General features: G+C 51.6%; 2 protein-coding genes across 2 annotated transcripts; one reads left to right on the top strand and one right to left on the bottom strand.

The window, feature by feature from the left end:
• Positions 1-794: 794 nt before the first annotated feature.
• On the top strand, positions 795-1,996 carry NCS57_00705800 (HET domain-containing protein; the record flags this gene model as incomplete). The annotated part of the gene is made up of 2 exons (XM_053056922.1): positions 795-1,919; positions 1,973-1,996. 2 exons carry the CDS (start codon positions 795-797, stop codon positions 1,994-1,996), a joined length of 1,149 nt encoding a protein of 382 aa, XP_052913117.1.
• A 1,393-nt stretch (positions 1,997-3,389) lies between these two features.
• Positions 3,390-4,223, bottom strand: NCS57_00705700 (uncharacterized protein; the record flags this gene model as incomplete). Its single annotated transcript, XM_053056921.1, has 1 exon — positions 3,390-4,223. Exon 1 carries the CDS (start codon positions 4,008-4,010, stop codon positions 3,390-3,392), a length of 621 nt encoding a protein of 206 aa, XP_052913116.1. The 5' UTR covers positions 4,011-4,223.
• Positions 4,224-10,567: the final 6,344 nt, after the last annotated feature.

Raw genomic sequence — 10,567 nt, 5'->3', positions numbered from 1 at the left:
CTGGCGTTAATGGGATGTTGAATTGATACGTTTTTTTCTTTAGTTTAATGATGTTGCTTTTATCATGAAAGTCTTGGTTTTTGTGACTAACAACTTACAGTCTTGAGTTACGAACTAGAACTTTTGATGATCGCTCATAGAATTTTTCAACATCCTGGAGCTGAAGCAGGGCGTAAATAGAGTGAAACATTTCAAGAGACAGAATTTAGCTAGAACCCGAAGCGGTGTAATCCTTGTGAACTTGTAGTTTGGGAGCAATGATGACAATATCATAGGAGTATATACTTATGCTAAACTCCGACCTAATTATGATCTAAATAAACGATATCAATGCCAACTTTCGCGACTACTGGCTAGGTAGCCATCATTCGATGCAATAACTCCACGGTGTCTCAAACAGTTTATGCCTAGCAGTATCTTCAATCTTTCATATTGCCTCAGGTAACGCCAGGCCCAGGGAATGGATCATCTTTTATGGCGAGTTGCCCATTTCCCCTCGGGAGACTAGATTCCTATCACCAGCATCAAGTTGGCTTCAGTCACGCTCCAGTCCCTCCTCCAATCACATCATGCGTCCGCCCTTGAAATCTGCCTTGTGTGGTTCGCACAAGGCAGCGGATGAGCCACCCCCGCTCATGTCCACGGGCCAAGACTCGGCTGAGGGAAGTCAGCTCTTCACGTCGCTGAGGGAATTTCTCTCTCACATTTAATGTCCAGTCTATTTGCTTGACCTTGCCGTTCCTCTAAATTCTCTCATACTAAAGGAAACTCCTGTCATTATACCCATCGCGAAGATGAGGCTTCTCAACACCGGGTCGTACGAACTTACCGAGTTCTATGGGGACAAAATCCCGCCGTACGCGATCCTGAGCCACACATGGGGAGATGAGGAGGTCCTCTTCGCAGATATACAAAACAACACGGCACAGTCTAAAAGAGGCTTCAGAAAGTTGATGGGCTGCTGTCAAAACGCAATTAAGAATGGCTTCAAGTGGGTGTGGGTCGACACTTGCTGCATCGACAAGAGCAGCAGTGCAGAGCTATCAGAGGCCATCAACTCCATGTACCAGTGGTATAGAGACTCAACCATCTGCTACGCCTACTTGGAAGATGTGACGGACGTCTTGTGTACTCCTGGCACAAGCTCAAAGCGCTTCACGGAGAGCCGATGGTTCACCCGAGGCTGGACGCTACAGGAACTTATAGCCCCTCGGGTAGTTGAGTTCTACACGCAGGCCTGGGAAGAGATCGGTACCAAGATGAGCCTTGACGAAGAAATTGCGGCCACCACCGGGATACCAGCTTCTATACTACGCGGCAAAGACGTGTCGACGCGTAACGTTGCCGAGCGCATGTCATGGGCGTCGAAGAGGCAGACGACGAGGCGAGAAGATATGGCATACTGCTTGATGGGGCTGTTCCAAATCAACATGCCACTGCTCTACGGCGAAGGAGACAAGGCCTTTGTACGGCTGCAGGAGCAGATCCTCAGGCAGGAGGAAGACTACAGCATCTTGGCATGGACACCCCAAGAGAACTATGGCCCATTGGTCTCGATGGGCTGCCTAGCCTCATCGCCATGCCAGTTCACAACCGTGGTCCCTGAGAGACTACCTTCATCGGCTGGGTGGGCAGCAGAGATATCCTACATGAACTCAGAGCTTCCTTCCTACGGCAATACCGAGTTATTCCCCAGCACAGGAGAGTACCGTACTATGAAAACAAAGAGCTACAAGCGTTTTCGTAAAGCCGAGCTCGGCCAGAATATCAGAATGCCCAAAGATCCCCCACAGCTCACGGCCCGCGGATTGCGCATCAGCCTTCCCGTAAGATGCACCGACATTCCTGGGGAATCGGAATCCAAACGTTTGCTGTCGGCTTGGTTGGCATGGATATACTATGAGGTGGACGACCGGCTGGTTTGTGTGCTCCTACGGCCTAGTTGGACGGATTCGACTCTCATCGATGCTAGGATACCATCGCCGTGGCTGATTAGCGTGGACCGGTCCCTCCTATCCGAATTTACGTTAACTGAGTTTTTTCTATTCCCGAGTGGGTTCGATAATCCTATGAAGGCCAAGGAAGCGAGAGGTGTGCCAAGGGGTTTGAAAACGCGAATGGAGGAGCGGAGAATGCGACCACCAGGAGATTTGCACGTGCAACTAGGGCTGTCACCAGCTCCAGGGTATGACTCCCGTGTCGTCTTAACGTACCCCTTTTATCGATGGGGTGAGAACGCATTGTACCTTGAGAGCAGTAGGGATGAATGTGGAGTGTTACTGGTAGAGTGTATCAATCCTGGGCAGGATGCTGCTGCACGCTTCGAAGTAAGCTGTGGTATACTGGATGGAAACCTATGGTGTTCGATCAAGGAAGTGTTCGGACCAGGAACGATGAACGAAGCCGAGGACCAGCAAAATATGGCCGAAGATCTTGAGAAGACGTTTATCAAGCTCGAGGGACCAAAAAAACCGGATATGATTTACTACTACCGACACAAAGCGTTGTTGTCCACGGTCACAGACCGCGCAGCAAAGCTGTCGATCAAGATACCAGGGATGGTGGTCTCGGCTGCGATCCGCCCAACGCCGAATGAATGGTTGGGAATGTCGCAGTTTATTCTCCGCGTCACTGTGGGCGAGCTTGCTAGCTGTGATGGTTGGGCCCAAGTGCATGCATGTCAGAAGAGAGCAAGCGTCAACGAGAGGATGGGTGATATTTTGATGGGCGGTGTGACTCGCCACGGGGGTAAAGGAAAACGCAACGCCAAACCAAGAGCCTCCTCGATATAACCACAGCACCTTGAATACTGCCTCGATGGGCTTGGAAACAGGCTAGATAATATTGCAAGACTTGAGGTTTATAGTGACATCAATTTTGCTTCATTTTTGCTTTGAAGAATGCCGTTAAATCGATGGTTGAAGTCGAAACTACCGTTGTAATCTGGGAGTGGTGGTGTGTTGCCTGTTCCCCAGCCTGGCCGCAGATACGGCCAACACAGACATCACCTGAGGAGTTGGGTAGGATTTAGGAATGAGGGAATATTTGGACACTAGTGAAGTAGATACGAGAGAGTGCGGTATTTGATGGGTTGCATTGCAGAGATGATCACTGATAGAGAGGAAGACACAAATGGACATGAGAAGAGACATTAGGTGAACCAGTTGGTGATGAACTTTATTAATTAACATCTATGCACTCTATCCAGAGACATGTATGTGCAAGACTACATATGTAAATGTATAGAAATGAATTATATACCCAGTTGTTCCGTTACATGCAAAGTCCATCGTTTTTGTTTGATTATGGTATTAATGAACCAAGAGGCTCACATCATCATCATCGCTTCATCAGGGGAGATAGAGAGATAGAGATGAGAGGTAAGGCGCTTAGAACAGGGCAATGGCACCAATGGCAGCCAGGAGACCGGCGGGAGCGAAGCGGCCGGCAGCGTTGACGACGACGGCGGGTCCAGACTCGGCGGGGGTCTCGGGGGTGGAGCCGGTGCCGGTAGGAGCCACGGGAACGGGAGCCTCGCCAGTGGGCTTGACGGGGACGGGGGCCTCGCCGGTGGGCTTGACGGGAGCAGGACCGGTGGGAGCGGGACCAGTGTGAGACTTGGTGACGGTGCAGGGGCAGTCAGTCACGGTCAGGGTGGTGGGCTCAGTGACGGTGTAGGTCTTGTTGTTGAAGGTCAGGGTGGTGGGCTCAGGGCAGTAGGTGGTGAGCTTGGTGACGACCTCGGTGGTGTAGACGGGCTTGGGAGGCTGGTAGGTGGGCTTGAGAGGGTGGCTGACAGTGCAGGGGCAGTCGGTGATGGTCAGGGTGGTGGCCTCGGTGATGGTGTAGGTCTTGTCCTGGTAGGTCAGGGTGGTGGGAGCCGGGCAGTAGGTGGTGTAGGCGGTGACGACCTCGGTGGTGTACTGGGTGCCGTTGCCGTAGCCGTAGTGGGGAGAGGCCATGGCAGCTCCAACGAGGAGGCCGGCGACGGTAGCACGAGTGAAACCCATTGTGACTGGTTTGGTGTTTTTGGTTTGGTTGAGTTTGGTTGGTTGGTTGGTTGCAAAAACAAGTATTAAGTGCAAAGTGCAGCAAGCAGTAGTAACGACTGTAGCGAGTGTAGTTGTCAGAGCAGAGCTGAGGAGGGTAAGGGAAGGTGGGAAGAGGCTGAGGGTTTTTATGTCTTTCTTCTCAGGCTCGGGCTGACTCTTCTGACTCTCTGATGGTTGTGCGTTGTGTTGTCCATCCATCGAGATGCGGCATGGGGCTGGGTGGAGCGTGTGGACATGGCCCCAATACGAGGGAATTTCCCTCTTCACGCAGTAGTGCACCCATTATGAGATCATGACTAGATCTACCGGGGTATGCTAAGCTGATTCTGGGCAACGGCACCTTTGGAATAAGCAGACAAGGCGACGCTACGATTGGGTCCTTGCTCCACAGCGCGTAGCTGTGCAAACTGCAAGGCACGTCTAGACGACCACCAACCCCTGACCCCTGGCAGCGCAGGCAGCACACTGCGGGCGGGCTCCTTTACCCCTGTCAGCACTCTGCCCTGGCAGGTTTCCGTCTGACTCTTGTGTGTCAGCCCTGGCAGCTTCGCTCTTCAGGCTCTTCATCGGCTCAAGTCGCAAAATACGAGGCGAGGAGGGGCCGACCATTGACAGGCAGATTTGATCTCCGCCCCTCCTCCCAGCCCAGCCGCCCCTGTCAGCCTTCTTACCCCCCCTTCACACACACACTCTCTCACACTCTTCTTATCTTGACTTATCACAGCGCGCGGATATCCAATGCCCGCCTGACACCGCTCCAGGTTTGGACGAGGTTGGTGATTGGATCGACCAGATGTGATTGAGGCAGCATGAAAGTGTGACAGGGGGGTAGTCTATACGAGCTATCCAAGCGACAAAGCGGGCAACGTTGCTTTGGGCTTTTGCTCTGCTGGCATGGCAATCAACCAACACACACAGCTGGGGTGGAGGAGAACGGAACTAGGGGGGACCCAGAAATTCCCTTCCGAGTTTGCCGTGGCAAGACCATGGCTTTTTTTTCTTCCCTCCCTCACACTCTTCGGTACCTGCGTCGGGTTGGGTCTCCACGTGCCAGGGAGCCAATCCCGTATTCCGGGGAGGGGGATCATCCGAACAGGTTTTTGCTTGGTGAGAAGTGCGAGACGTCGGACGCTCGGGGAGCCCGCGGGTCGCCCAATGGCTTCCCTCGACCCCTGACGCTTGCAGTCAAGGGCTTGCATTGACAGGGGGACTGCAGGGCACAAGTCAGCAGCCAAGTCAGCAGTAATGCAGAGGCGGTCACACAGAGGAGAAACCTGCAGATTCTTGTCTGCCAAGGTTCTGAGTCCTCTGTCTCTCAGCTGGTGTCCATCATTTTCCCCATTGGGTGCCTCTGTCTCTCTTCCGGCCCGGTTTTCTTGTCTTTCTCTTATCAAACCGCTTCTTCATTCTGCCTGGTCAACGCCCAAAAAGAAAAATAAGCTTCAATCCTATTCCGTGTTAGTTCTGTGGTAGCCGTTTTCTTCCAAGCGAGCCAAACTCTGACTCTCTCTGGCTTTGAGCTTGACAGGCATTTTGTCCGCCTTGGCTGCCGCCCGCCCGCTTTCTCGGCTCTGAGCGAAATAAACAGACGAGGCCAAAAATAAACAAATCAATGACAACAGAGTTCGTAAACTGAAATTACATTCCTCCGACAGGTTGTCACTCCCCGGCTAAGCAAGCTAGCTACTGTACGGCTACAAGGCTGTCACATCAGATCAGATCAGGCAACTTGACCATGTCCTTATCGGTCGGCAACTACTGTACCGGGCAAGTCCTAGTCCTAGTCGGCCGCCGCCCGCAAGCCAAGGCAGGGAGAAGAAGCAAGCGCCTGTAACTGCAACACAACGATCCTCTACTCCTACTACTACTGCACCAACTGTCAAAAAGTTCTAGTTTATCAATCTCGCCCAATTAAACTCTACATGCGTTCCCCTCTCTTATGTCAGACCAATTTCCACAACCGGCGTCAACTTGCAAAGGAGCTGAGGAAGGATACGAAAAAGAAAAGATGCCGATTTTGTCTGCCTTGTACCTACATACATCCGAAATATGCGTGCCCCTGACTGACTGATGAACTCCGTATGATCCCCGCTTACATGCCTTGCCAAGGGGGAGGCAAAAAAGCGATGGACGGAGATCAGGGGTACATACACATATCCATCGAATGTGCAGCGGCATCCCATCTCATGCATTGATCGTGTAGACTAATTATAGTGTGAGGTGAGGACTGACAAATGATCTTTGTCATCTACCGACTCCGACTCTTGCTCCGATGTAAGGGAGGGAACATACAGCAACAAATTTACCGGAATTACTGTAAACAAACCCTTGGACCGAGACCCCGAGTCTCACCACGTTTCACGGCCAAACTAAAAAAAAAAAATTAAAAATTCTCTTCTCAACTGATGGAATGGCTGAGACTCCCGTCGTCGGGCTTTCTCATCTCCAAGCACCGGGTCGAATTTACCAAAATGTGCCACAGGGGAACGAGGCGTCGCTGCCACTGTTTCAGCCCCCCTCTAAAAGTCTTCGGAGCTGGAACAACCCGTCCCCCCGTCTCACCTCCTCTCGACTCAACCACAAGCCCAAGCCGAAGCCCAAAAACCCACTTCAGCTGAAAGACATGGCGCTGCGCTAGGAGAAGCCATCAGCTGGTCTCGCCCGGTCTCTGCGTTAGAGAACGTTATGGCGCTCGACGGCGCGTATCGGCCAAATCTGCCCTCTCCGCGAGTTCCATTCGTCGGGCATGTCAAGGATGCCTTATTGTCGAGCTGCCTCCCTCCCTGTTTGCATGGGATAGGACTGACAGAAACGGTCATCTCTGCGACGACGGCTTTCGAGCACGAGCCAATTGATTCCAGTACTCGAAGCAGACCTCTCGAAGAACGGATCGGATGCCTTCCTCTCGTCGAGGACTCGATTCGCCTTGCTCATCCCGTCACGACTTGCTGAACCATTGAAGCATCGGCCATGTTGATATGATCACCTATTGGTCTGATGCAATGGTTTGGTCGTGCTTCGGAGAGTGATGCTTCATCATGTGTATTGCTAATTGCTGCAAGAATACATCAATTCGTCCCATATCCAATCGTCATCAACACCGTCTTTCGATCTTCTTTCGCAAACTTCGACTTGTCCCCCGTCGAGTATCATGTCAACGTTGCTACAAACCAACGATCTGGTTTTCGAACCCTTTCGATATGTGCTACAATCAATATCTTTTAGATCCCAGTGTCTCAGGAGTCTGAACTGTTGGATGGATATCTGCGTCTGAACTACCCTGGAGAGACGTGCTTCCATCTCGCCATGATATTCCAGAGCAGCAAGCCGCCGGCCATACTCTTCCGTTCCCTTGCCTTGTCAATCTCTGCATGGCATCGTCTTGCACCTGCCTCCCACTTCCCGTCATCTAAGCTAGGCTTAGAATCTCTCTTGTCTCTCAACCTTTCCCTTTCCCCTTACTTGAGTTGGCCTCAGTGAGACGCATTTACCGAAGATGAAATTGACTGTGGCTATCCGCTTTGAAATCGACATTTAATGCCGACAATCATATCCTTGATTCATCGAGCTTCGTCTTACATAGCTTCGGCACAATGCAGCGGAGAGTTCAGACATCTGTCTTCTTTGGACATGCATCATGACATGCAGCTGTGAAGGCCATGAATGGGCTCAATGCAAACTAACTTTCGCAGATGACACGGGCATTGGGTCACCTACTTCGAATTACATCAACATTTCGAAATTATAGTCGAGCGTTCAGAGCATAAATTTCCCCTGTCCTCCACTGCGTGGTCTGCCAACGCTCGAAACATCGACAGCCTACCGAATTGTTCGCCGACCCCTATCCACCAAGCCTCAAGATGCACTCTCGTCTTCTCTGGAAGATCAAGAACCGGCACCGTCTCCCTGTCGGTTCGCCACGAGAGAACAAGATAAAGGAGTGTGCTTCGAAACTTGAGGCCTCGATTGTGCCATACCTTTCCTCCAAGTTGCGTCAAATGACTCGGTTCATGTGGGCTGCCAGAGACACGGGCTGTTGGCTGTTCGAGTTGCCAGAAGAGTTACTGCTCGAAATACTGAAACACCTTCCGCATAGCTCTCTTTATCTGCTGCGACAAACTTGTACGACATTTCGTCGGGTATCTATGGACGTTACTTTCAGGGATTTCAATCTTGAGTTCTCGAAACCCTTGGACGAAAGCTTCTGCATTACCCAAGCTGGCTACGAACAGCGCAAGATTATTAGGAACGTACTGGTACGCCGGACTCACTGTAACGACTGCAACCGATTCCGGGAGACGGGCCACTTGAAAGAGAAGATGATGGAGCTCTACGAACCCATGTTTTGCAAACTCTGCGACGATCATCATGCTGCACTCTTCTTTGCACGAAATGAAAGATATTGTAAACTATACGGTGGTGGATGTTGCTTGGGACGACTCGGCTTGTTTCCTATTTGCTCCCATATCTCACTTTCTGCATACGACCTGAGATCATTCTCATTGACTCAGCGGGAGTCGACCTGTTGGTACCCTTCTCATCAGCTTCGCGCTCGCTCAGGCAACCGGATCCAGGAGCGATTCTCACCGCCCCCCGGTTTCACAGCAACCGCGGATGAGGGGTCCACGTCCAAGTTCTGTTTGAGGGTCAAGACGAGAATCCTCCTACTCGAAACTGACCCCTGCAAGATCGACATTAAACTTGTTCGACAAGGCCTAAAAAGGGCAGCACGTTCGCCTGACGGGCAGCACTTCTGTACACATATCTCTTTATTAAGTGAGACAGTTCTGAGCAGCCTGGCTTCGGATGCATGCACGTGTTTCTCCGACCCAGCCATGCCATGCAAGGAACACGTCTTGATGTGTCGACACTGTAGTGCTGGTTACATCTTGGAATATCAAAGACGCGAACCGGGGTCTACGAAAGCTCAGCTCTACCTCTCCATGGACGCCAACTGGCGCAATATCGATCCGCTCACCCCTATATGGCTGTTCAACCTCGAATTTGGTCATGACGGCCTTTCCTCTTCCAAGAAGAAGACGAGACACCCTGTGTTTGACAGCGGGACAAAACACGTACTGTGGTGCGACAGCCCCGGTTGCGCCACGGGGTCAGAGCTTCGATGGATGAAGATGGCCAAGACTGTCTTCAACGAGACGCAAGGGTGCAGGACGACGAGAAGCACTGACAAATTCGACTTGGCGGCATTTTCCTCCTCACGTTGGTCATGGCAAGAATACGATGCCTTTTTTGAGGCCCGGCGCAAATACGGCGACTCTCCATCCGGCCGTCGGGTATTCTGGCAAAGATGAGGCGGAATTCAGTAGGGATGCTGCGATGTCCTGCTCTCCCGATACTCTTGTTGAGTTGTTTTTTGGGGCTATTTTTGTACCTTGGGGATTCTTCTCTTGTTACACACGTTTGCAACGACAATACTTTACTCTATACAATTGTCATCCCAACTACTGTCCAAAGCCGCAGCGGCTATTTCTGCCAGGCCAGATAAAACTGTCAACGTCGCTAACCAGGCTTTCATGATTGGATTGGCGTGGCTCACTTTTGCCCTGTTAAATATGATGTATGAAGCAACCATAGCCTCATTGGTTGAAGGACTTGTTGCTGGTTTTGTGGCTGTTCAGCTCTCATGCCCCTGGGCGCTTAAACATGCCTGATAACCCGTCGCTACCTCCTTGAGCCCCGACAACTTATCTTCTTTCTAATATGGCAGATAAATCATGGATCTTGAACTTTTGTGTCCGATTGATGATCGGCGTACCGCGCGAGAGTTGATGGTGAAGCTCATCATCGCACACTTCACCACCGTCGCCGCGTTTTGCAACTACCTCTCCCTTCGCAACCAAGAGCTGGCGTCTATTGAGCCAATTCTTTTTCTATTCTGCCCTCTCATTGTCTCACTTCAGATCTTCTTGGGCTTCTTGCTGATCACTGGCGTGTGCATTGCAAATATCGCCACCGGTCGCTCATCTCTTGGCCATGAGTGGTCAACATACACACGTCGGCTGACAACCCTTCTGGGCAAGAAAGCCATCACAAACGCGCCTTCAGGGTTGACCCGCTCTCCTACTGGATCACTCGAGTCTGGAGGTGCAGGGCAAGTTGCAGGTTCAAGGCTTGCCAAAGCCTACGTCACTACTGGAAGACTTCTCCTCGTGTTCGGGACACTCTTCCAGTGCGTCGCCACTATCTTTCTTTACGCGCGGCGAGTTGATAAAAGAGGCTGGGAGTCGCTGAGTGCTATTGACTTTCGGACTTTTGAACTTGCCATTGGCGGTGCTGCTGTATCCGTCTTGTCGGCTGCGCTGCTGGTCAACCTCCCTGGTTTTGGCCAGGCGACACAAGACGTATCAGGTGGACACATTGACGCGGCGCTGCCGTTGTTTGCAGGTGACCCTCAAAGATCTTGCCGGTGGTGGTTTCTGGGTTACTCCGAGAAACATGGGCCATGGACTTGCATCATACCCATCTATGCCTTGTGCAACCTGGCCTGCATGTCC

Source organism: Fusarium keratoplasticum, chromosome 5 (assembly GCF_025433545.1).
Source record: "Fusarium keratoplasticum isolate Fu6.1 chromosome 5, whole genome shotgun sequence".
Classification (NCBI taxonomy): domain Eukaryota; kingdom Fungi; phylum Ascomycota; class Sordariomycetes; order Hypocreales; family Nectriaceae; genus Fusarium; species Fusarium keratoplasticum.
The sequence above is the reverse complement of the archived record's forward strand: the minus strand, read 5'-3'. Positions and strand labels throughout refer to the sequence as shown.